Source organism: Equus quagga, chromosome 9 (genome assembly GCF_021613505.1).
Source record: "Equus quagga isolate Etosha38 chromosome 9, UCLA_HA_Equagga_1.0, whole genome shotgun sequence".
NCBI classification, from domain to species: domain Eukaryota; kingdom Metazoa; phylum Chordata; class Mammalia; order Perissodactyla; family Equidae; genus Equus; species Equus quagga.
In genome coordinates, this window is record NC_060275.1 from 50,560,334 (window position 1) to 50,586,781 (window position 26,448).

Sequence of the window (26,448 nt, forward strand, 5' to 3'; positions counted from 1 at the left end):
CTGCTTTGTAAATAAGTTAATAAGACTAACTTTTACAAACCCTGGACAATTTTCAGTCCGCAGAGTTAGACTCTATAAGACGTCTCCTGATACTATTGTCAAGTGTCCTGTATAATATAATTTCCAGGAAATATGGAGTAAACTCTTTCACTTCACTTAAAAATAGGCTGTAATCTAGTCTGATTAAATTAATTTCTAAAATAGTCAGAAATTGATAAAAAACTGAAGGGTGTGTATAGGTAAGAACCATAAAAGAGTTAAATCTTTGGGTGCTTTACCCATCCATCCTTTCTAGAACACGTGACTGTTCTACATTCATGTTGAGAAGCGGTTCAGACCACTATGGTATTTGTTTTTAGATCATGGCTATACATTAGCTGTGGAAAGTTACTGAAAAGGAGAGTAAAATGTTACTTGTCAGTGGGAATTTAAATAATGGAAAAAATAAAGCAATAAGTAGAAGGAAAAAGTGTGATAATATTCCTATTTAAGTGGTTAAAAATTTTTTTAACTAAAAATGAGACATTTCTATGACTTGAGAGAGTGAAATAGAGGGGGGGAAAAAGATAAGTATCAGGTAAACAATGCAAAAATGAGAGAGAGAGAGAAAATCTGAGGGATGGTTATTTATTATGATACTACATGTAAATTTCAAGGGTGATGTTGGTCAAACTAAATTCATGCTTGTATCTTATAAGAAGCTTTTTCTGCATAGTGTATTAGCAAAAAATGGGCTCTTTTCAGCCTCCTGCTTGTCCACTAACTTTGATGTTCTCCTGAAAGCTCCATAAGTGTTCATATTGGGAAACAGGAAAATCAAAAGGTCAGTAGAAAGTGTTGAGGCTGAGATGATACCCATATCAAAGGAAGAGCATAGAACAAAACTGCTCTAAATCAAAAATAGATCCAAAAACAACCTTTCCCAAGTCCCAAAGAAAGTATTGTTTTTCAAGTTTTGCAAGAGGGGGAAATGTGGCCATTAGATAAGTAGAAATGAGAAAAGAGAATCAAACTTCAAATGCTTGTTCCTGATCCTCCAGGAGACTCTGAAGATGAAAGAGATGGAACTTCAGATACCAGAAACCCTGGGGAGGAGTGGCTGACTAAGTGAGCAAAGACAGCCAAGAAGGGCAGTTCTCTAGAAGCTGAACCATGGTTCACTAAAACCACTGCCTCTTCCTCCTTTCTGGTAAACAGCTGAGCATTTTGTTTATATGCAACAGTACTAGGTTGTAAACATATAGAAAGATGCAGTTTTAAAGGAAAATTGTTAGAATAATAAAAATGAATTCAACTCTTTTATGGTAAAGTCTAATGGCAACACATAGATAATTCAGCAATCACAATTGAGCTTTAATTTTAAGCTTTTGCACATACAGCTCATCCTGGGATGTCCTACTCATCCTTCAACAACTAGCTCTTCCACAAAGGATTCCCTCATAACCCCAGACAGAAATTCTCTCTCAACATTGTGAATTCAAATTTTGTTTGCACTAGTCTTTCTGCTTATCTGCCTGCCTTCCTTCTGTCCTTTCTTCTTGAATGACATAATACATGTCAGGCCTGGTGTCATTTACTCTCCTACTAAATATAAAGCTCTCAGGAAACAAGGGTCTTTAATTTATCTTCGTATTCCCCTCCCACCCCAGTGTCAAGCACAGTATTTTGCACACAGTGGCTACTGAATTAGTTTTCTGTTGAATAAATGAAATTGCTACAGAAAGTTAAAAAATAAACCTGTGAAAATTTCATTGGTCCTCTAACATATAATGCAGTTTAAAAGGCTATTGTTTAATAATATTTGAAGTCAGCTTTCTCCCGCACTTTCTAAAATATCAGCTGGATTGTATGCTAAGTTTATGTTTAACTTTCTAAAAAACAACTGGACTGTGTTCAAAATGGCTGTATCACTTTACATTGCAGAGCAGTGTATTATAAGGATTCCAGTTTAGCCACATCCTTGCCAATGTTGGTTATTTTCTGTCTTATTTATTATAGCCATTCTAGTGGGTGTGTAGTGGGGTCTCATTGTGGTTTTAATTTGCATTTACTTAGTGACTAATGATGTTGATCATCTCGTTATGTGCTTATTAGCCATTTATATCTTCTTTGGTGAAATAGCTATTCAAATCTTTTCACCATTTTTTTAAATTGGATTTTTTTCTGCTTATTATTGACTTGTCAGAGTTATTTAAATATTTTATGTACAAGTCCTTTATTAGATATATGTTTACAAATATTTTCTCTCATTCTGTACCTTGTCTTCATTCTGTTAACAGTGTCTTTCAAAGACCACAACTTTTAATTTCAGTTAAGTTCAATTCATCGATTTATTCTTTTTGAATCATGCTTTTGGTGTTTGGCTAACTCGACACCATAAAGAATTTCTCTTATCTTTTCTTCTTAGAGTTTTATAATTTTAGCTTTTACATTTAGAGATATGATCCATTTTGAATTAATTTTTGTGTGTGCTGTTGAGTAGAGTTCTAAATTCATCTTTTGACATATAGATATACAATGGTCCCAGCACCGTTTATTGACAAGACTATTCTTTCCCCCGTTAAATTCCTTAGCACCTTTATCAAAAATCAATTGGCCATAAATATAAAAGTTTATTTCTGGACACTAGATTCTGTTCCATTGATCCTATATGCCTGTCCTTATGCCAATACCACAATGTAATTTTTTTTTACACCAATTTCCCTGGCTAAAAACTCCAGTACAATGTTGAATAGAAGCGTCAAGAGCGAATAACATAGCCTTGTTTCCAATCATAGCAGGAAAGCATTTAGTTTTTCACCATTAGATATGATATTAGCTGTAGATTTTTCATAGGTGGCCTTTATCAGGCTGAAGAAGTTCCCTTCTATTCCTATTTTGTTGAGAGGTTTTTTAAAAGATTGGCACCTGAGCTAACATCAGTTGCCAATCTTCTTTTTTCCTTCTTCCTCTTCTTCCTGAAACCCCCCAGTACATAGTTGTATATTCTACTTGTAGGTCTTTCTGGCTGGGCTATGTAGGACACTGCCTCAGCGTGGTATGTTGAGTGGTGCCATGTCCACTCCAGGATCCGAACCAGCAAAACCCTGGGCCACCAAAGCAGTACGTGTGAACTCAACAACTTGGCCATAGGGCCAGCCCCTTGTTGAGAGTTTTTAACATGAATGAATGCTGAATTTTGTCAAATACTTTTTCTGCATCTATTAGATGATAGTTTGGTTTTTGTTTTTTATTCTTTTAATATGGTATATTATACTAATTGATTTTCAAATGTTAAATCAACCTTGCATTCCTGAGATAAACTCTACTTGGTTTTATATGTTGCTGGATTCAGTTTGTTAATATTTTGTGAAGGATTTTCACCTCTATATTCATGAGGGATATTGTTCTATAGTTTTCTTTTATTGTAATGTCTTTGTTTAGTTTTGATAACCAGTAATACTGGCCTTATAGAATGAGTTGGGAAGTGTTCCCTTCTCCTCTGTTTTTGAAAAAAGTTGGAAATGATTGATATTGTTTCTTCTTTAAATATTTGAGGCAATTTCTCAGTGAAGCCACTTGGGCATGGGCTTTTCATTGTGGGAAGATTTTAAATTACTAATTCAATTTCTTTACTTGTTATTGGTTTGTTCAGATTTTTTAATTTCTTCTTGAGTTAGTTTCCTTCTGCTTGTTTCATTTTTAATCTTTTTTTCTAACTTCTTATGGTGGAAGCTTAAGTTATTAATTTGAGACCTTTCTTCTTTTCTACTGTAGACACAAAGTTATAAACTTCCCTCTAACCACTGCTTTAGCTGTATCCCATAAATTTTGGTAGGTTGTGTCTTTGTTTCCATGTAGTTCAAAATATTTTCTAATTTCCCTTGTGATTTTTTTTTTTTGACCAATGGGTTATTTAGAAGCCTGGTGTTGATTTCCTGATGTTTGAAGGTTTTTAGCATTTCTGTCTGTTGTAGGTTCTCATTTAATTTTTCTGTTGTCAGAGAATATACTTTGTATGATTTAAGTCTTCGTAAATTGGTTGAGGTTTCTTTGTGAACTAGTATAAGAGTTTAGAATGTGCCTGTTGTAGCAGCATATAATTGTAGCTTTAAAAAGTCTAGTCCAATAGTCTCTGCTGTTCCTTGGAGTTTTTAATCCACTCACATTTAATAAAATTACTGCTATGGTTGGACTTATGTCTACCACTTTTGTTATTTTTTCTGTATATCTCATGTCTTTTTTGTTCATTTTTTCCTTCTTTACTGCCCTGTTTTGTGTTAAATAGATATTTTTAGTGTAGCACTTAATTTCTTTGTTTCTTGATTTTTTATTATTTTCTTAGCAATTTCTTTAGGAATTACAGCATACATATTAACTTATCACAATCTACTTCAGATTTATACTAACTTAATACTAGTAAAACATAGAAGTTTGTTCTAATATAGTCCCATTTCCTCCTATATCCTTTTAACTATTGTCACATATATTACAACTATGTATGTTGTACAACAATGCAGTGTAAGGATTGCTTTATGCAATCTATGTCTTTCAAAGAATTTAGGAGAACAGAAATATATATGCATATATATTTACCCAATTATTTACTTTCTGGTGCTCTTCATTTTTGTGTGTGGATTCAAATTACTGTCTGGAGTCATCTCCATGTCATTTCCTTTAAACCTGAGGGATTTTCTTTAGCATTTCTTGTAAGGCAGATCTGCTAGCAATGAATTCTCTCAATTTTCGTTTGTTTGGGAACGTCTTTCGCCTTCAGTTCTGAGTCGTAGTTTTGCTGTGTATAGAATTCTTGATTGACATTTTTTTCCAGCACTTAAATTTGTCATATCAGTGCCTTCTGTGATGTATTGTTTCTGATGACAAGTCAGCAATTAATACATTGTCCCCCTGTATGTGATGAATCATTTACTCTTGCTGCTTTCAAAGTTTCTCTCTGGCTTTGGCTTTCAACAGTTTGACCATGATATATCTAGGTGTGTATCCTGTGTATCTCTATGTGTGTATCCTCCTTGAGTTTGTTGAGCATCATGGATCCATCAATTTTGGGAGAGTTTTAGGCCATTATTTCTTCAAAATATATTTTCCTGCCCTTTCTCTCTCTCCCTTATTATTGGCACTGCTGTTATTCATATACTGGTATGTTTGATTTTGTTCCACAAATCTCTGAGGCTCTTTTAATTTTTCTTTATTCTTTTATCTCTCTTATGTTTACATTAAACTATTTCTATCTTCAAATTCACTGATTCTTTCTTTTTCTATCTAAAATCTTTTGCTGAGTCCATTTAATAAATTTTCATTTGAGTTATTGTACTCTTAAACTCCAGAATATCCATTTGATCCTATTTTATAATTTCTGTCTCTTTGTTGACATTTTCTTTTTTTGAGGCATACTTTACTTTAAATCTTTAAGCATAGTTTCCTTTATTGGTCTTTGAACATATTTATAATTGCTACTTTAAAGTCTTTGTCTGCTAAATCGAAAATCAGAGCCTACCTAGAGACAATTTTTATTTACTGCTTTTTTCTGTTGGTATGGGTCATAGCTTTCCTATATCTTGGCATGTCTCATAATTTTTGTGTTGTGGAAAATGGGATATGTTAGGTAATATATTGTAGCAATTCTGGATTCTGAATTTTTTTCCCAAGTGTGTTGTTGCTATGTTTTGTTTTTGCCTGAACATATTTATAGAATCAGTCTACCTAGTACAATGTGACTGCTGATGTCTCTGCTGAGTTTTTTTTTTAATTATTGTTCTCATTTTTAAACCTGAATTCATAGGGATCACATTATGTTTGCATAGATTTGTGGTCAGTCAATGAATGATCAGACATTGTGCTCAAACATCTCAACCCAGTAAAGCTTCCAGTTTCTGGCTCTGTGTGTGTGTCAGGGAATATGTTTTAAAGTTCAGGTAATTTTTTAAGTATGTGCATTTGGGCATTTCTTGCCTCTAGACTCTTGCCTCTTCTCTGCTCATGTACACAGGCTTACAGTCAGCCAATGATGAGTGGATAATTTGGGTCCTCTCTGGTTTTTCCTATACAAACGTGTGAAGAGTTTATGAAGGCCCCCCTCTGGTGGTCTTGTTTCTCAGATCTTCTGTTAGATTTCTGGCTAATTTGCCAGTTTGCTGCTTGCACCAACCACGATTACAACCTCAGGCTAACTGAGCTGCTGTCTTCCGTTGTTTGTTTGCCACTTAGATTGCTACTGTTTCCCACAATGCTGCTGGATGTGGAGTTTTATCACGCTCTGCTCCAAACAAAGTCAGCACCCTCTGGCAGCAGACACTCTGGTTTTCATACCATACCCAACTTTAGTAGAACTACCTTATGAACCAAGCTGGGGGAGAAGGATGGGAGCAGATTGGCAGGAGTGTCACACAAACTCCCACTGTTTATACCTGAAGTTCAGTAGCTTTTTATAAATAACTACTTCTCAGTGTAGTGTAGCACTTTGGTTGATTTTCAGAGGCCTAAAAATGGGTTGGTTTTGACAGTTGTATTCAGTTTTATCATTGCTTTTTGAAAGAGGAACTGATAAACTACTCACTCCACCATCCTGAAAGTCCCACCTCTGCACTGGTTATTTTTAATAGCTCCTCAGCTGATTCTGATGTGAAGCTAGTGTTGAGAATCACCAAGTTTGGGTATAATTATAAGAGGATGAATCTTGATGTCACTTCATTCAATAAAAATTTATTGAACAGTGTCAGACACTAGACACAGTGCTGAAGATACAAAGATAACTGAGACCGTCCCTCTCCTACAGGGCTCATAGGCAGTAGGAAAGAGAGAGGGAGAAACCAATAACGCAGTATAACATGAGCATATAGGGATGGGTGATGCTGAGTTTGGGAGCAGTGTCAGCAAATGACAATGCTCACAGCCCATCAGTTTTCTGAAACATGTTGATAGGTTGTCAGAATATTTTTGGAAAGTAGTACAACCATTAAGCAGATCCATAGTTAACATTAGCATGAACGAAGTTACTTATCCTGGGGAACCTAGGACAATTTCCCAAAATTATATGGTGATTGTAAACATAACTTTAAGGAACACACATATTACTTTATGCAAAGTGTAATGAATTTTTTTATGCTTTATTTTCGACTGGACTGTGATGATTTCATAACCTTGATTTATGTGAATAAATCCAGGAATGGCAGCTTCAGAGTCGTTATGAGCAGAGTGACATGGTGTAATGGTGTCTACAGTGGGGAGTCCATGAAAGCAAACCATGGAGGTGTAAGAAGAAATATTAGCACTTCTATTTTTTTAAAACATCAAATTTGGTCTTTAAGATTTTCTTATTGATTGACTGTTTCATAAATTAAGAATATTTATACAACAGTATATGCAAAGAACTTATAAATAAACAAATATATATAGGTGGCATGCCCCCAGTATTTTTGGAACAAGAATACTCAGTCACAAAAGTTGGAGACCACTAGTATAGTAGAAAGAACACTAACCTAGATGGGTGCTAGTCCTAGTCGACCCATCAACTTGCTGTGAGAACATGGGCAAGTTACAAAGATGCTCCAGGTCTGCTACATCTATAAAATAAGAAACCTGGCGTAAATATCCCTGAGATCTCTCCCAGCTCTGGGATTCTGTAAGTGGTTTTGTTCTTTCTTTTCCTGTCAAGAATAGTTACGAAGTTGTAAGAGCAGAAGGTTATCTTTTGTTGATTTTGTTCAGTATTTGAATTGGATGCAGCTGTAAGCCTGTTTCTTTGTTCCTGGAATGTTTCCAGAGTGCATTCTGTACCTTGGCTGCATCCCTTCTCTATGGTGCTGCTGGTCACAGATGTGATGATTTCATATGCACCACAATATTTTTTTAAATTCTGCTGACTTTAGACATATTAACAGAGGACATGACACAATTAATAGCAGAGTACAAAAAGAGGTACCTAGACACATTTACAGGCACATGGTGCACACTGGCACACACAAATCAATCCTTACCTATTGCTTAATTTTATTGCTTTCATAAGTTGAAATTCAAGAATTTTCAAGATTTAAGCTGAGTACATGAAAAACATTAAATGTTTTAATAATTAAAAGGCTCACCCAGATCCATACATATCAAGTTTAGTATCTACTCAGAAACTGAGTTATAAGACAGAGGATTATTTTCAACATTTAGATACAACTAAAAGCCCAAGAGGCTAGCAAGCCCTGAATTAGTTCTTTCATTTAAGTTCAAAGAAATTTAAATTTTACATATTCTAGTTAACTCCTCTAAAAAGATTACTCAACTTTAAAATTTAAAAGAGTAAGATGTTAGAATTCAGTGTTCATAGATTATAACAAAATAATAATAATAATAATAATAAAATGATAGGTTTTCTTCAAATAATTAGTTACAGTGATTATCACATAGTCAATTCCTTAAAATTTTGTGTTTCTTTGATTTAGTTTTGTTTTCTATCTTCAGTAAATGAGTTAGCATTATAAAATAGTCTGCTGGCATAGTATTTTAGCATCTAATCCTTCTCATCCTCATTTTTATTAGAATTCAAGAGCTTGAAGAATCTTTAAAGAGCATAATAAAGATTTGTTTTTTCTAAATAATTTGGATTTTCTAAGTAATGCTATATAATACATAACATCATAATGCTTTTTATGAAGTTTGTTGTTCCAAATGAAATATGAAATGGAAACTGGTGATAATGCCATGAATCTTTACCACAAAGTTCAACTATTGAAAACCAGCTGCTGTAGGGGCTGGCCTGGTGGATAGTGGTTGAGTTTACACATTCTGCTTCCACAGCCCGGGCTTCTTTGGTGCAGATTCCGGTGCAGACGTAGCACTGCTCACCAAGCCATACTGTGGCGGCATCCCACATGAAGTAGAGGAAGATTGGCACAGATGTTAGCTCAGGGCCGATCTTCCTCACAAAAAAACAGAAAACAAAAAACCAGCTGCTGTGATTTATCTGTGAGAATGGAATAATCACATTCTGGCACAGACTATGTAATAAATGCATCTTTTAAAGATTTATCTTAAAGGGAAAATAATAGAAAAAGAACAACACCACAACAAAAAGAATGACAGATCGTAGCTGTTTTGATGTAAATAACATTGAAAAGATGAGCTCATGAGAATATGACTGTAGAAACTAGAATGAGAGTAAAGGGAAAAGAGCAAAAACAGAAAAACGAGAGAAATTAGAAAATGCAAAAATGTTCTATAACTAGAAAAAAGGAAACTCAAACTTGTTAATTAATTTTATTTTGTATAGTAATGGAATAAAGAGGTGAAGGAAAATAGCACTTTAAACTTAGACCCGCATAAGCACAGCCTGTACTTTAGAACCTGCTGGCGGTATAGGATGCGGTCGTTTTGCTGCTGCCTGGAACAGTCAGCCAGGAACAAATTTCACTAAGGCTTCCAATTGGTAACCAATCCACAAGCTGGAATTCAAGGTTCTAACCTTTGGTTTTAATGCTGATCATAGAATAAGAGTTAGATATTCACCCTGGGGGAAGGGGTAATTAGTGGAGGAGGAAGAATTTTGGCATTTCCACGCTACCACTCCAGTAGCAGGGTTAAAGGCAGTAGCCCGCCCTTCTCCACCAGGCCCAGAGCTGCTGCACCCCCTGAATTTCCTAGAAACCCTTACAGTTCTGTGCTACCTGTTTGGCAGAGGATAGGGGTACTTGCACTATTATGTATCCATTTTGTGCTATGTATGTGTTTGGCTTGTCTTCTGCTTTTGATTTAGGTAATTTCCTTTGCTTTTACAAATGCTTTCTTTTTTTTTCCTTTTTCTCCCCAAAGCCCCTCCAGTACATAGTTGTATATTCTTCGTTGTGGGTTCTTCTAGTTGTGGCAGGTGGGACGCCGCCTCAGCGTGGTTTGATGAGCAGTGCCATGTCCGCGCCCAGGATTCGAACCAAGGAAACACTGGGCCGCCTGCAGTGGAGCGCGCGAACTTAACCACTCGGCCACGGGGCCAGCCCCTACAAATGCTTTTTAAAGACTGGGAATTGGTTTGAGTGGTTTGAAAGGTTTTTCTTTTTCAACTGGGCAGCTTGCTTTTCCCATGCCGCACCACTCACACACTTCGCTTTCTCTTCAAATTTTCTCTAGACCAGGGGTCTTTTTAATATTAACTTTTTATTTTGGAATCGTTTCAAATCTACAGGAAATTTAGAAGGATAGGACGGAGAGTTCCTATACAACTCCTTATTGTGAACATCTTTCATTACCATGTAGACAAGGGGCTTTTAACCTGAGTTCATGGATTAACTTTAGGGAGTCCGTGAACTCCTGAAATTTGTGCCAAATTGTATATGTTTGAATGAAAATGGATTTTATTTATTCAAGAACTGTGTAGATTAAGACTGTACTTTTAGTTTCATCGATTCTTTTTCTCTAGGGGCAATCTGCGCTCTCATGTTTTCCGCCTGCTAATACATTTTTTGGTTTATTAGAAACTATCTCCAAGTGCACATTTGCACCAGTGTGCATGGGTGGATTTTTGTGCACAACAGAACTGATCAAAGGGTTCTTTATCACACCCCTGTAATTTTCTGAGTTACTCGACACTGTGTGTTCACGTAAAATATATTAACTCTATTGTTTGATGAGTCCAGTGTTCCTGCAAATGGATGAGTCTGTCTATACTACATAAAGCCCTCAAAATTGAACCTGCAATGCCTGCATCAGAATTTCCTGGGCTCCTTATTCAGAAAATTTTGCATTTTTATCAAGCCTGGGAAAGGATTTGGATGCACAATGTATCCAAACCATTTATATAGACTACCTAAATTTCCAAGGTTAACTTAACAGCAAAGGATATTTGGAACTGTTACAAAAGCCCTGCTCTGTTCCCTTGAGACTTTAAGGAGGATAAAGCCATGAAACTACTGTGCACCTATTTTTCTTTTGTCTCTGTACAGAGTGCATTATTTGAAGTCTTTCTCATTCCACTTTAGTTCTAAAGATAAAAGATAATTATAACATTAGAGATCTGGGATTCTATGAAACCTCCCCCAAGTTAAAACTTCTTTTTATAAGCATTTTGAATCTTTTAAGTGCATTTTTTGGTTATTGTCTAATATTAGGCATTTTGTTTCAGACTTACAGATTCCAGTCTGATGTTAGAAGACTATTCATCTGGGTTGAGCCCCCAAACAAAGAGAGCCAGGAAGAGCCTTCTCTCTGGGGAAGAGAAGGAAAATCTGCCAAGTGACTATATGGTGCCCATTTTCTCAGGACGGTGCGTATGCATTTTCTTCCTGGCTTTGATTATTAGAAAGTAGAAAATAAATGTTGTCAGATAATAATAATAGCGGCTAACAATTACTGAGCATTTACTGTGTATTGGTTGAGAAAAGTCTGAGGAACCTTGCAACTCTTGTCTGAAGGAGATGTGTTCATTGTAAAACTCTTTGCCATCACATAGGATGGCTACATGACAAAAGAGAACGATTAGGAACTTAATTCTAATTATGTAACTTGTTGAAATTGGAAGTAGAGCATTGGATGCTAGTGGTTAGACACTATATAATCACTGTAAATAGAGCAGAAAGAAAGGTTCAAAACTATAAATTGTTGGGTATACTAAAAAAAAAAGTCAGATGGTATGTTTAGGTTAGATGGAAATTATCCTAGTTACCAAGGTGGTTTTAATTATTACTCATTAGAGAGAAAAAAATCTTGGATAACAGAGTAAGTAAAAGAATTACATCATAATTTGAATGCCTGGCTTTTATTTGTTGAATGTAAAATAGATTACTGTTTATTTTGAGGTAAACTTCAAACAAAATAATCACTAAATCATAAGACTATGTAATGCCAAATTTCTGTGTTTATAATATAAACTTTTTTTTGAACTGTAATAATATCCAAAGAAATCTTGTAAGGAAAATTGTCTGAGACACCATGTTAAAGTTTAACGGGAACTTTCTGAGCCTTTCCTGTTTACTTTCCTTTGAATGGAGAATTAGTCACAGAGCTAAGGTGATACGCAAAATGAGGTCATCCTCTCAGGGCAAATGCTGTCAGGAAACTCAGTAGGCAATAAGGTGGCTGTCATTTTTGGAGACCTACTTCTGTTTCCCTTGTGTGTTTCTTCCCATTCTTCTTTAACAGTTCCTTTTGGAATTGTTTCAGAGGCTAATGTCATAATTGCTCTGAACCCAATTAGGAAGGTAAGGGGATAAATAATATTCTGTATTTAGCTTTTTGTTTGATATCTCTGATTTTTTTTAAAGTGAATTTTCCATTGAAGCGTGCTTGTATTGCTAATATGCCTGCTCAGACTTAACCTCTTCAGTTAGTTTAATATACTTTCATATTCCTTATAGGAGATGGCTAGGCTAGAAGAGTGAAATATTTTATTTTCAACTTTTTTCCCACTCTGTTTTTTAAAAATCATTTAAAAACCACATCAATTAACATTAACCTGTATGGCATGTCTCTCCACCTGTGTGAGTACGAAATGAAGCTTCTCACTTTCAATGTCTTCTCCCTTCCCCACCAAACCATTTTGTCTCCTTGAGGCCAGTCTCAAGAAATGATAATTTACAAATTAAACTGTGATAAAAGAAAATGTGAATAAAAATTTATCTTCTAGGTTTTATTTCTGGTTCTCCTTTATTTTTTATAGAGAGCCATCTTCTCTGTTCTATTACTGTGTTGAAAATAAATTCATAATGGTGTTAGCAGTGCTAACAATCTAAGAAGAGGATGGGAAAGAAATGAACCTGTGTTGAATACCTATTGTTTACTGGGAATCAAACTTGGTGTTTTATATAAATTATCTTGCTAAATCCTCAATACAGCCCTGGAGAGGTATTAGTATATCAATTTTTGGACAAGGAAATCAAGTCTCAGTGACTTGCTGAAAGTTTCATGGCTGGTAGTGGAAGAGCTGAGAGTCCCCCAGGACTGACCAATGCATTCTGCAATTACAGCGTATTTCTGGAAAATACCATTTCTTCTGGATGGCGATTGAAAATTCTACTTCTTAAACTCTGATAAATTGAGTTAACTTTGTGTAAGCAACTGGTTTTTGAGTTGAGATCAGCAGAGATAGTCAGAGTATTGGGGAGGTTTTAAATTCATTTAAAATGTATAGTAGTGCATTTCTGTCAGCATCATACTCTTGCTCTTGTACCCAGATTATAGCTTGGTTATCACTGACATGCACTTATATTCACTTAAAGCAGAGTGTCTGTGCTGTCCAGGTCAAAAATATTTTTTATATTAATTTGAGTTCTCATGTGAAATACTTACAGTTTTTCTGAGGTTTAGCTTATTTGTAAATGGAAAAGGCGAGGAGACTGTGACTCCATTCTGCCCCCTAGAGCTGTGTCAACATGTTCACTCTTGGAGGTAATGTGAGCTTAAACTTAAAGTTCTCTTAGAGTTGTCTCAACTCGGGGCAAGACTACCACTGAATGTAATCCATTATTATATATATTGCATCATATTACAAAGTTCATTTCAAATCTCTCTATTGTATATTAACCTCTGTAGAGAATTCCAAGGAGATTCTCATGATGGTTTGTTTTGTATTCACTTATTAATTCATTCATTTCCTATCTCACTCAAAAAAAAAATTATGTCAGGACACTAAGCTAAAAATATCTTCCATCTTTCTTCTTTCCCCCGAATTATAGTGAACATATTACTTATTTCCTTAGTAGAAACTACCTTATTAATATTTGGAGAGAGAGAGAGAAGGAAAAAGAAATTAAAATGTATTCACATGGTTTAGTAAGAAACAAAGTGGACTAATCTTGTCTACCAGATGTTTTAGTAATATTCCATGAGAAATTCCAAACTTGGGCAAATGTTGAGTCTTATTCCTCAGCAAACTACATGGATTCAGGGGCCAGGAACTTGCAAACACAATGTCAGTGTTTGCTTAAATTTTAAAGTAATTATTTTTATAAGAAAAGCAAATATACAGTTCTGCCTTAAGAGGTCTGAGGAGACTCAATTTCAAGAGAATCTTCAATATAATCAACATAATCCCCCACTGAAACATTTAATGGAGTTGACAACAAAGATATTGAAGGAAGTTAAAAATAATCCAAAAGTTTTTGACAGCACTAATAAATCACAGCACAAATTCTATCATAAGCTACTACATTAGGCATGGCACTTTTGGATGTTACCACTCACTTGCCATAATCATCAATTACAAATAAAAATATGTCATCTTTATAAATTTCACCACTTCAATTGCCAGTTGATCATTTCTTCTCATCAGAGCTGTGCGCAAGCACAAATGAAGATTGTCATATTAAATATGTGTACAGATAGTGCCCAACTTATGATGGTTCAACTTAGGATTTTTTGACTTTACAATGGTGTGAGAGCAATACGCAGTTGGTAGAAACCATACGTCGAATTTTGAGTTTTGATCTTTTCCTGGGCTAGCAATGTGCAGTAGGATTCTCTCTCATGATGCTGGGCAGCATCAGCAAGCAGCTGTTCCCAGTCAGTCACACGGTCGTGAGGATGAACAACCTAAACACAACCATTCTGTATGCACACAACCATTCTGTTTTTCACTTTCAGTACAATATTCCAGAAATTACATGAGATATTCAACACTTTATTATAAAATAGGCTTTGTGTTAGATGATTTTGCCCAACTGTAGGCTAAGGTAAGTGTTCTGAGCACATTTAAGGAGGCGAGGCTATGCTATGTTGTTCAGTAGGTAAGGTGTATTAAATGCATTTTTGACTTATGACATTGTCAACTTGCGAGGGATTTATCAGAATATAACCCCATTGTAAGTTGAGGAAGATCTATCTATCTATCTACACACACACATAACCTTTATTATCTTGGAAAGAAACTCAGTAAGCGTAAGGATCTCATGCAAATTTGAAACTTATATATATGCAATAGCTCTGGGCAATGCATTACATCAGCTGAGTAATAGAATCCAGATCAACCACATAGTCACATATCAGGATCACAGGCAAATAAACTATATTTCAGTTTACAATATCATCTTTTCTGGAAGGAAAGCCATAACTTAATCTTTTATTATAGACTCAATCATATTTAAACACACTAAGGAAACCAAGGAATCGACTTTGGGCAAGTTATCTAATTTCTCTGGGCCTTGTTACCATATATCTAAAATAGAAATGTACAGTTTACTTCATAGGGTTGTTGTGGGGATAAAATGAGAAAACGTATGTAAAAAACACTTGGTAACCACCAGGGCCATAATAGATCTTATTATTGTTGTTGTCATTATTTGTTAAGGTGATGAGCACTTCCATTAGAGGAGAGTTAGCTCCTGATTTACCAGGTTTTTCTATGTCAGGTTTTCTTTGGGCACAGTATATAATGTCTGAAGTCTGATAATTTGAACTTAGTAAAATTAGGCAATCTTATCACTGCCATCCACCATATCCATATTTTGCTGTTATTATATTTTAGCCAAAAGCATGTCAGTGGAATTACAGACACGGAAGAAGAAAGAATTAAAGAAGCTGCTGCTTATATAGCCCAGAGGAATCTTCTTGCTAGTGAAGAAGGCATCATAGCATCCAAACAGGCCACAGTCTCCAAACAGGCCACAGCATCCAAACAAGCCACAGTCTCCAAACAGGCCACAGCATCCAAACAGGCCACAGTCTCCAAACAGGCCACAGCATCCAAACAGGCCACAGCATCCAAACAGGCCACAGTCTCCAAACAGGCCACAGTCTCCAAACAATCCACGTCCACTCTCCACCAGGAGGAGGTTTTGGAGAAGAAGTCAAGGAAGGTTGCAATTCGAGAAAAGGCAGAACAGCTGTCGCTAAGAAAAACAGTAAGAAAAGACAATTTAACATAACTTACAAATGTGGAAATGCGTATAACAAGTTGTATGTATGTGTGCAGATATAGACTGATTTGTTTCAAATGAAGAAAATGTGGTCTTGTGGAGGAACAAAACTAACAAAAAGAAGGAGAAAGACATCAGAATATATAGGACGAAGAAAGACAAACAATAGTTTTAAACTCAGTGAAACTTTAGGTTCTACAGAAATTAAAATTCTGAAGAACCTTAAGAAATTCACTTTAGGGAAGTAAAATATGTTGTCCAGGCTTAGAATGTTAAAAATTAAATCATGTGTCTGTTTTAAAAAGAGGCCAGAGGAATGCATTGATCTAAATACAAAAGTAAGACTTCAAATGGAAAAATGATAACTTTGGTTTCTACTTGTTATTTTAGTAGCACAGGTTACTTTGATTTCATAATATTTTGATAATGTATTTTTTTCAGTTAGAAGAAACAGAGGCATTTCATAAAAAGTTAAATGAAGATAATCTTCTTCATGCTCCTGACTTTGTTATTAAACCTCGTTCCCACACTGTTTGGGAGAAAGAAAATGTAATATTACACTGCTCTGTATCCGGCTGGCCAGAACCTCGTGTCACATGGTATGTTATCTTCATGAAAACTACTTAGAGAATTGATTACACAAAGTTAATTTACCTCTAGTGAAAAATTTAGCATATGCAAAAAGCAGTGAAAGTATTTACAATTTTGTATAGGTTTTTTGAATAGTGAAGAAAGGAAGCTGGGATGAATATTTTATGTATGGGAAGAAAGAACAGTCTCACGTGCATTATGATACTTTACAATCCTATTGTACAAATGTGTCTTTCTCTTATATAAAATGTGAAAATTTAGTCAACATATTTATATACAAACAAAATATGTCTATAACTGCTATGGATCATAAAAATTAAATTAATATTCATTCCCATTACAATATAGATATCATTTTGAAGCAATACTGCCTTTTAAAAAAATAATTCAAACCCAGAGGGCTCCATCTATACTCACGAGAGCTAAGGTCTCAATGTGCTTTCTAAGCCAAACAAAAGAGGGAATTGGACAGGAGACGTTACTCAATATGGGAACTTAAGAAACTTTCTTTCCGTAAAAAATGAGCACCCCCTTTCTCCTTCCATATATATTCTATTGCAATTGTCAATCATTGTGATCCCTAAATTCAGAACTTTCCCGTCAAATGTCATGAATGTCTGCCACAGAGAGCAGAGGTATGAAAACAATTGAACCGATTTAAGAAGACATTTTCAGTTTTATTCTCTGACCCAGGTATTTTGCATGCTGTTTTCTAATCCTCAGGAGTGGTGGTAAATGCACCCTCTGTCGCAGTATAGACCGTACATGGAATTGCATTGCCACCTGCAGAGTGCCTGCCTCCTTCTCCTTTCTTTTCTATTCTTTCTAATGTTGGTCAGACACCTGGCTAGCACTAATGGAGGTGGCTGACAAGATAAACCCAGTTACCTGTCTAAGGTTATTCTTAAGGAGCAGGTGATGAGTTTTTTAAAAACTTCACCTACTATATCAATCTGCCTGTGATAATATTGGATTTACTTACAATTTTTCATTTATAAAGGCTCTTCAGGGTTGTTGAGTTTGAAAACCAAAGAATTAAAACCATAGCCAGCTATATTATCAGGCTAATAATTTATAGTGAACAAAGATGAGAAATGTAGAAACATATTTTAATGAAAATAAAGTTTTAAAAATCAATTTATAAGCCTTAAAGTATAAAAGTAAACTATAGTAAGTTAGGAGTCAATCCATCTTTGCCTCACCTTTCTCTGTGACTATAGAGTTGCACAATTTGGCCTATTAAAGGGACATGTCTTCTTGAAAAACTGATTACTTCCCACCTCAAAAAAAATCCAAACTTTCCTATAGAAATGCATAAAGACTAACAAATTTTCAGCTTCAAAAAATGTTATTTGTTCAGCAAAAAATTCTTCTTCTTTCATGAGTTAAAATATACTGTTACTGAATGAGTAATCGGAGTCTTTAATCAAGTAGATATTTTTATTACACATTGTCCCCTCTGTTTTCCCGCTTTTTAAAAATTAGAGTTAAAGATGACTTTCAAAAGAACACAAAGTAATCTCTGGGAGATAAATATTAATTTCTTAAGCATTTATTTATCCTACGAAATACACAGCAACTAGAATACAAACCCGGCCATGTATCATTGATGGTATTATTAAGCCAGAGTAATGTGAGTCCGCAAAGGCAGAGGTCCAACTCTGTCGGAGATTAAACTCCTTACATTGTATTTTCTTGGCCTAGAGAAGGAGTGATTTAAAAACAAACAAAAAAGATAAAACTTCCCCAGAAAAATATGAGATCACCAAACTGTTGACCCTGAGAATTCCAGTTAAATTGAAAAATAGAAATACTGTTAATTTTCGGTTATCCTCACTAATGGAGCTTAGAAGTAGTACGATTGACCTCCCCCATCCAAGTCTTTCACATCAGCCTTTGAAATATTTATTTCATTTACATATGAATTTTATGTCCTAGAGTCTCATTTTAAACACAGAGACAAGATTGGTCTCAGAAACAATTGGGAGGCTGTTCATTTACTGGAAAAAGCCTTCTCCAGTTCCTGCACCCCCTTTAGTGCTTAGAGAAGGCAACTCTATTCTTTATGAAAAATTCTCCCAGGAGGGACAAGTCAGAGCATTTCACAGAAAGTCCTGTTGCCTTGCAAGTCAAGTGAAAAGTAAATATTAAAACAAAAGAACCGGTGGACAACTAAGAAAATAGTTAATTGTACTTCAGAGAGCAAGATTTGCCCCTGGATAAAGCTGAAATTTGGGCAATCAGCTAGCAGATAACTGAAAATTGGCTATGGCCATAAACAAGGTCAGATCTAGGTTTTGTGGGGGCATTAAGTTTATACAATTGGGGGCACTCTTTACAAAAACGAATTTAAAGTTGGTAGTATAAGTGAGACATGGAGCCTTGCAGGGACCCATGCTGGTGAGAGACCCGGAAACTACAGCTTCGTTGGCTTCAAGGTAAATCCACCTCTAGGTGGATTTTAGTATCTTGTGGGATTAGTATACCTTCCTGGGTATGGTGGCTTTTTAAAAATAACCATTAAATGAAGCTCTGATTCACTTTGCAATGCTGGTACAGAGTACGCAATCTTCAGTAAGCCCCTCCCCATCAATGAACAGTGAACCCACAACCCAAGCAAGAACCAAGGTTGCTGGTGATTACTTTGCTGGCATTTATGCCTTTTTGGTACCCAACTGCATCTTCCTGGGCCTGACACTGAGTACAAGTATCAAAGAAATAATTGGGAATGACCTTCCTGAATAGAAGGTGGTAAATTATAGGAATAAGTTTGTGATGATGATTTGTGCAGTCACGCTGCCTCCCCTACCAGCAGTTAGGTCCTTAGGCATGGGTGCCTGGGGGCTGGCTCCCTTACAGCCCTTTCCATAGAGGGTTTGATTCCAAGTTTCCACTAGTCATCCTTAGGTCATGGAAGTCCCTGAGGTCTAATAAATGACATGAACACACAACAGCTGCTCTTTGGCCAATCCCACGTACTGACTAGATCTATCTAAATGGAATCTAGAGGTTACCCGGGGAGTGCTAAATGGCAGGAGTACACATCACTCATCATGGCCAGGTGCAGAGATGCTTAGGAGTGCCGTCTTATTCCCAGCTCACTTTGTGAGTAGAAAGAAGCCTGCTTGGGTGTTGGGTCCAGTAGAAAAGTTCATTGCAGAGGATGATGCTGCACCACCACGGTATAGCTGGCCATCCTGGGGGAGAGCTTTGTCAACATAGAAGGAAAAATATATATGTGGTGAAAAAAACCAAAGCTGTTTTACTTAATAGGCTATATTTATATATTAACTTGTATAATAATAACTTGTATAACAATAAACCAATAATATGGGTTTAAAGGGAGAGGAAAAATATTGCATTTGTTTTACTTGCATAAAGAAACTCTCAAAGGATGTGTAAGAATCTAAGGAGAGCAGTTAACTGTGGGGAGGAGCTGGGTAGAAAGCAGACAAATCTGATGAAGGACTGTTTCCTATATACCCTTTATGCTTTCTGGTTCTTGGACCATATAAATGTATTGCCTAGTCAAATTTTTAAAATTATACCAAATAGAGGAGAGAAATTCTCTTTGAAATAGAAAAGCACTGAGTTAATTTTACACTTTTTTTTTAAGAGCCATATTTAATTGGATTTCCAGCCCAAACTCTAGATCACTTTTGTCAATGGAACTCTGGATTGTAATCTGTGGGGAGATTCACACAAACTCAGTGGAGCAATGTGTTGGTGTTAGTGAGTAGTGTCATTCACTCACTCACTCAACACCCGTGTTTTCAGATCTATATGTGGGTACTGGGCTAGATCCTCAAATGAGTCGCTTAAAATACATGTTTGGAATTCTTCACATTGCCGCTAAAGTCATTGTCATATAGACACTTAAAGAAATTTGTCTTCAGGCATGATAATAATTCAAAACCTGGGAGTAAAATAGTATGAGAAATATATCTTAGGAAGAGTCTAGAGATTTGGAGAAGTCTTATCCTAGTTTTGCAAATTATGAGAATTTATAAATTTCATAATAGAATTATGTACTGAATTTTTTTACAAGATTAGCGTTATTTACAATGTATTTAAATTTAGCAGTTACTACCATATTATCTTAGGAAAAAATCTACATTTAAAACAATTAAAAATTATTTATAATTTATAATTACTTCCCAACAGAAGGATTTGGGGGTTTATTTTAGATTTTTCTTGTTTATTTATGTCCAAAATCTATCCTAATTGGATAAATCTCTCTCAGCTAATTGGTTTTGAAAGTGAGTAATAGCTACGTATTCAAAACATAAGGTTGGAGTCTAAGCAGCAATCACACTTGGGATGGGATTTCACATATTAAAGATCATTTTGACGTGTTATTTGTTGATAGAAAAAAATTAGAGTGAAGCCTTTTTGCTTGACCATGATTTACACTGCCAAAGAGCTTTCACTGTAACCCCTTGTTATCAAAGTCAGCCCAATAGCCAAACAAACATTTGTTTGGTGGAATTGTGTGTGTTTTATACACATAAACAAAGAGTGTTATTCTAGAAATCCTAATAGTGTAATGGAAACTCATAAACTAACAGTTCATAGACTCTACACGAAAATGATAAGGAAAATGGTATACATCTGAATATTCACAAGAATTTCAGAAACCTTTTGACAAATAATCCCAGGGTGTGGATTACTCTCCAAAATTGGTTGATGACTGGCCAGTTTGGAATTTCACTTTCCAGAAATAACAAGCCGTGAAGCATATACAGAGCAGGCCAAAAAATCATTCATTTCTTCCCTAATACTAAAGACAGCCAATCTCAAGCTACTCCAGAGCTGAATGCCTAGGAGAATTCCCTGGAGAATAGAATTGACTCGCTTTCTAACTTAATCCTTGTCTGCTGCTTTAAAACGGGCGTTTCTTACACTGAGATCCGCAGTTCCACAGGAAAGACTAGAAGCTCCTCAACGTGTTCTGTGTCATGTGTGTGTGTGTATTTTAAACTGATTTCATGTGTCAGGTGGTAATTAGAAAAGTCGTGGGTATTTAGCTGGGGGAAAGGCATTAAGGTGCTAAATTGGGTAGAACGAGGAAGGTGAAGCAGCCTTGGGAGCTGCAAAATACTCTTTTAACTCAAACTTTATGGAGATATGAACATTTTTGGTCAGAAGTCAAATCGACTGTCACTCGGTTGTTTGGTCAAGTAGCACATGCCACAGCCTTTGGTATGATACTTCTCTGCTTATGCTAAAAGGAACTGCTTAAAACACCCCAGCACATGAAAAACCTGAGCAAGAGGGAGCTTCTGAGTCAAGTATGAAATTACCTAAACCAATTCATTCACAAGAACATGCTGATTAACATGTTCTACCCTGTCATTCATCAAAACAAGAAATGTTCAAAATTAGGAGCGGCCAGGATGTTTCTTTGTACAGCCATCTCTGATCAAATAGTCCTGTCTGCCTGGAGCCCTGTGATGAGCTGGCTGTCTGAGGCTGCTCCTGGGCTGGCAGGAAACAGCTAGCAGCGGCTTCGATGGGCGGGGTAGAAGCCCCACCTGCTGCGCAGCTGTGGTTCTTAAGCCGGTCCAGCCTTCTCATTTCACATCTGAGGGAACGGAGACGCAAACAGCCTCAACTTACTTTCTTTGTATGCACTTATTTTAAATTATCCATATCATGAAGTATGTGTTTGTCAGAACTCTGTTCCTTTGGCCAAAAATTATGAAGCTACAATTAATCTATTGTGTCATGTGATAATTCTGTTCAATCCAATTTAACAAACACTGAGTGCCTAATGTGTGCCTATGACTCATACTTCCTTGAGAATGGGAATAGAAGTAAATATGCATCAGACACAATCCCTATCATCAAGCCACCGACAGCTTAGTAGAAGAGACACATCTCCAACCATAATTTGATAAATGCTATATCTTGCAACCTGAACCAAGTAACACTGATATGGAGAGGCAGGAACAATTAATATTGTGTGGGATTTCAGGGAGGATTTTATTGAGGAAGTTGCATTTGATCTGAACCTTGAAGGATGAGTTGGGATTTTGCTAGGTGGAGAAGGAGACTGATACATTTTAAAAGGTTTAGAAAATGAATGTATGTTCAGGGACATGGGGCGTGTGTGTGTGTGTGTGTGCACATGCCTGTGTGTGAGTGTGTGAATTAGGGAGAGGAAGGAACTGACTGAAGATTATCCCCTTTCTTTCTCTTTCTTTCCACCACTTTCCCTGCTCCCAAACCTCCTTATAACCATTTCCAGAAGTGTGGAGACATGAAATGCAGTTAAATAGAAAACAGTTGGAAAATGGAAGCATCACATGTTGTCAGGAGCCAGACTGCCTGGGTTCAAATCCCAGCTCTGCTAATCTAGCTGTGTGAGCTGGGACAAGTTACTTAACTTCTCCAGGTGTTGGTTTCTTCATCTGGAAAATGATGTTAAAAATAGTACTACCTTGGGGCCTACCTGTGGTCGAGTGGTTCAAGTTCTGTGCACTCCACTTTGGCAGCCCAGATTCACGGGTTCGGATCCTGGGTACAGACCTACTCCATGCATCAGCCATACTTTGCAGGCATCCCACATACAAAGTAGAGGAAGAGTGGCACAAAGGTTAGCTCAAGGCAAATCTTCCTCACCAAAAAAAAAGAAATTAGTGCTACCTCATGTGGTTGTTGGGGTATTGAATTTAATAATCGATACATAAAGAAATCAGAACCTTGCCTGGCTCATAGTAAGTGTTCTGTGTCAGTTGTGGTTAGTATTGTTATTTACATTGTCTGTGCACGTAAGGTGGGATGTCTGAAAGGGAAACAAGTGAAATCCAGCTCCTCTTTTGGGCAGACAATGGCTTAAGCAAAAAAGCCTGGTCTGGCACCATAGCCACTGGCTATTGAGAATAGGAGGAGGTGGTACCACTTCCGGACTAGGGAGACAGTGTCTCAGGAGGGGCCCCTCCATGTAACCCCACCCTCTGAGGGCTGAGAGGCTTCACCAGGGATGGGACAGTCAGAAAAAGGGAATCTGCCAGCTTTTATTTGTCAGAAGTTTTCTTTTGTGATTGGTATTTTATGTTCTTCCAAGTCGAGAGCCATGCTTCCTTATGACAGAATAAAAGACTTAAATATAATGAGCTTTCAATACAATGACATTGTTTTTAACAACATGCAGGAATGTTCGTAGGAAGAATGTTTGCTTTCATCCTACACAGACAGCCAACAATAAAACCCCCAACACAAAGCCTTCCTCTCTGTTATATCAACAATTGGTCAAGTTTTTCTTTTTTTAAAGATCTTTTATTAAAGTATAACATATACACACAAAAGTGCATATTATATATATACACATGTATAAATGTAGAACTTTAATGGATTTTTGTAGATTGCATACATTCATGTAACCAGCACCCGAATCAAGAAACCAAACATTATCAGCACCCAAGATTCCTGCTTCATGTGCCCCCAGCCCCCAGGAAATCACTCTCCTGACTTCTAGCAGCATTAATTGGTCTTTTCTGGTTTTGTACTTTATGTAAAAGCGGTCATTATACTATGTATTCTTTTGTGTCTGGCTCTTTTCACTCAAGATTACGTATGCAAGATTCAACTGAATGATCAACTTCTTAAATGTAATTTTTATGATGGAGGAGAGGAAAGGATGTTCATCAAGAAGTTTTGTTGTATTTATAGTGCATTTTATTTAATCTACTGTAGATTTGCATTTGTTGAATAGATGCTGCTGCTGACCTCAATGCTGTGTTTACAGGTGTTCCTTCAAGAACAAAAATTGTGTCCATGTGTGTGCTTTTAATTATGAAGCTATTTCACACTTCAGCCTATTTCACCTAATTTCCATTGTCTCACAGGTATAAAAACCAGGTGCCAATAAACGTCCATGCAAACCCTGGAAAGTATGTTATTGAAAGTCGATATGGAATGCACACTCTGGAGATTAACGCGTAAGACGACATCAGGGTCCATGTGTGTTGCCCAGCAATCGCTCAGGGAGCCTTCTCACTGCTCCAGTTAACAACTGCTCTGCCTGCTTCTTCTCACTGCAGCAGGAGCACAGAGGGGAACATTCCCTTTCCTTGCTTCTCTTGGTGCAACCTAAGAGTGATATGCATGGCTCATTCTTACCAAGCCCATGTTACCTCCCAAAGTGATCTTATGTTTGGATTTAGTCAAAGATGATGAGAAAAAATTAGTTTGTATCTTTTTGTTTATCCTTTTATATACTCAAGAGTTTTTCTTAGACATTAGTGAGAAAATAAGTTACATAAATAGGCATTTATATTCAGTTATCCTTTCAAAGCTCCAAATCAACATCATTGTCATACTCTTTTGCCTTTAATCAATAATAGCCATGGAGATTGGGGTGGGTGGCGCTGAAATAGACTAGACTAGGAGAAATTGTTCTTTCCTTCAGCTCACCAGGAACTGTGGGAAACTATGTACCCACCCCATCAACCTGTAGCTGGAGGCAGGGACGAACATGGGAATGTTTTTAAAGAAAAATTTGAAGGCAGAACCCACAACAAAATTCCCAAGTCCTCAAAAGTTTATCATGTTTCCTCATATGTTTTTGAAGTCTGTATGAAAAAGTTAAACAAGCTTCCACCATTTTCAGTTCACATAAAACCATGACTTGCTGAGATGTTAAAGTAAAATTTACATCATTCTGACCTCAAGAGATTTATAGCCTTCTTCTCAGATCAGAGCAGTTGACACAAGTGATGTTGAACTACAAGCAGAACTTTGAGACCCTGTGACATTCATTAAGCACTGACCCCCACCTAAAGTCACATCAATTCTGCCAGTCGGAGGTTCTACTGAGGCAGCCATGGTGATCGTTCTCTCCCTAACTCCGCTATTAAAGAAATCCCAATTTCTGTATTATAATTCAGAGGAACTTCCAAATGGCACGTCTTGTGTTGTGCTGTGGGCTGAAACTCCCAATGTGGCCTGAACACTAGTGGAACTGAGGGATAAATAACTTATTTGTACTTTGAGGCTAGAACACAGAACCATATATTAGATGACCTGGGTCTGGTCTGTGGCTCAGGGAGGCTGTGGGAGTCTCTAAGGAGAGGCTGTTTCTTTCTCTCTCTGTCTCCCTGTTGCCCCCAGACTCACTCTAAGGGAGGCCAGCAGGAAGCTGTGCCTCCGGGGTGCTCCTGGTGGTTACTGCTACAAAGGTAGAAGACCAGACATTTGCTGCTCCCAGTGCTACTTAAGACCAGTTTATCATGGCGCTGTTCACACTGTAATTTATGTGCTTAGCATTTTGTTGACTTTTTTTGGCATTTAAAATCAACGCAGGCTAAGGTCACAATGGACAATAGATGTTCTCCTCCCAATCTGTGCTGGGGCATGAAACTGCAGTAGATTTCTCGGACTATATAAAATCCCATGGCACACTAGATCAGAGACAGCTGGTAGTTTCATCAAGTTCCAAGAGCCATTTGTTAGCCAGTGATCTGCAGAGCGCTGTGTTAGTGAAGAGATCCTTGATGGAACAGCTAGCAGTTACAAAGTGTGCCACTTTGATAGCCACTCATTTCCATTCATTCTTTCAGATGTGACTTTGAAGACACCGCTCAGTACCGGGCCTCGGCAATGAATGCTAAAGGAGAGTTTTCAGCATATGCTTCGGTTGTGGTAAAGAGTAGGTTTGCTGGACTTGTTTCATTCAAATGCATTTTTTTAAAATTCTTCTCATTGTTAAAAAATAAACCATGATGCAGTTCACATGCATTTCTGCTTTCTTTTCTAGGATATAAGGGAGAGTTGGATGAGACTGGCTTCCATGCCAGGGTTTCCACCATGCCCCCCAGCTGTGAGTTTAAAAAGTTCTCTCTCTTTAAAATACAACATAATAAAGCTATTCTATAATGCTGAAATAAATGCATAATATATATTATAATATATGTTGGTATGTATACAATAGCTATCTATGGTTAGTTTTATTTTGTAGATTCTGTGGTTACTATTTTCTTTCTAAATATAATTGCTTTGTTCCGATTTCATAAAAGCCCAGATGTGCTGGGCT

At 36.7% G+C, this 26,448-nt stretch overlaps 1 protein-coding gene across 1 annotated transcript in view; it reads left to right on the forward strand.

Annotated features, from left to right (window-relative positions):
• The window catches only part of MYOM1 (myomesin 1), a 143,343-nt gene that overhangs the window by 27,474 nt on the left and 89,421 nt on the right, over positions 1 to 26,448 (forward strand). Inside the window, exons 4-9 of the mRNA XM_046671935.1 lie at positions 11,096 to 11,236; positions 15,431 to 15,806; positions 16,263 to 16,420; positions 24,263 to 24,355; positions 25,976 to 26,064; positions 26,173 to 26,235. Coding sequence (XP_046527891.1) covers positions 11,096 to 11,236; positions 15,431 to 15,806; positions 16,263 to 16,420; positions 24,263 to 24,355; positions 25,976 to 26,064; positions 26,173 to 26,235 — 920 coding nt within the window. The remainder of the gene's footprint in view (positions 1 to 11,095; positions 11,237 to 15,430; positions 15,807 to 16,262; positions 16,421 to 24,262; positions 24,356 to 25,975; positions 26,065 to 26,172; positions 26,236 to 26,448) is intronic.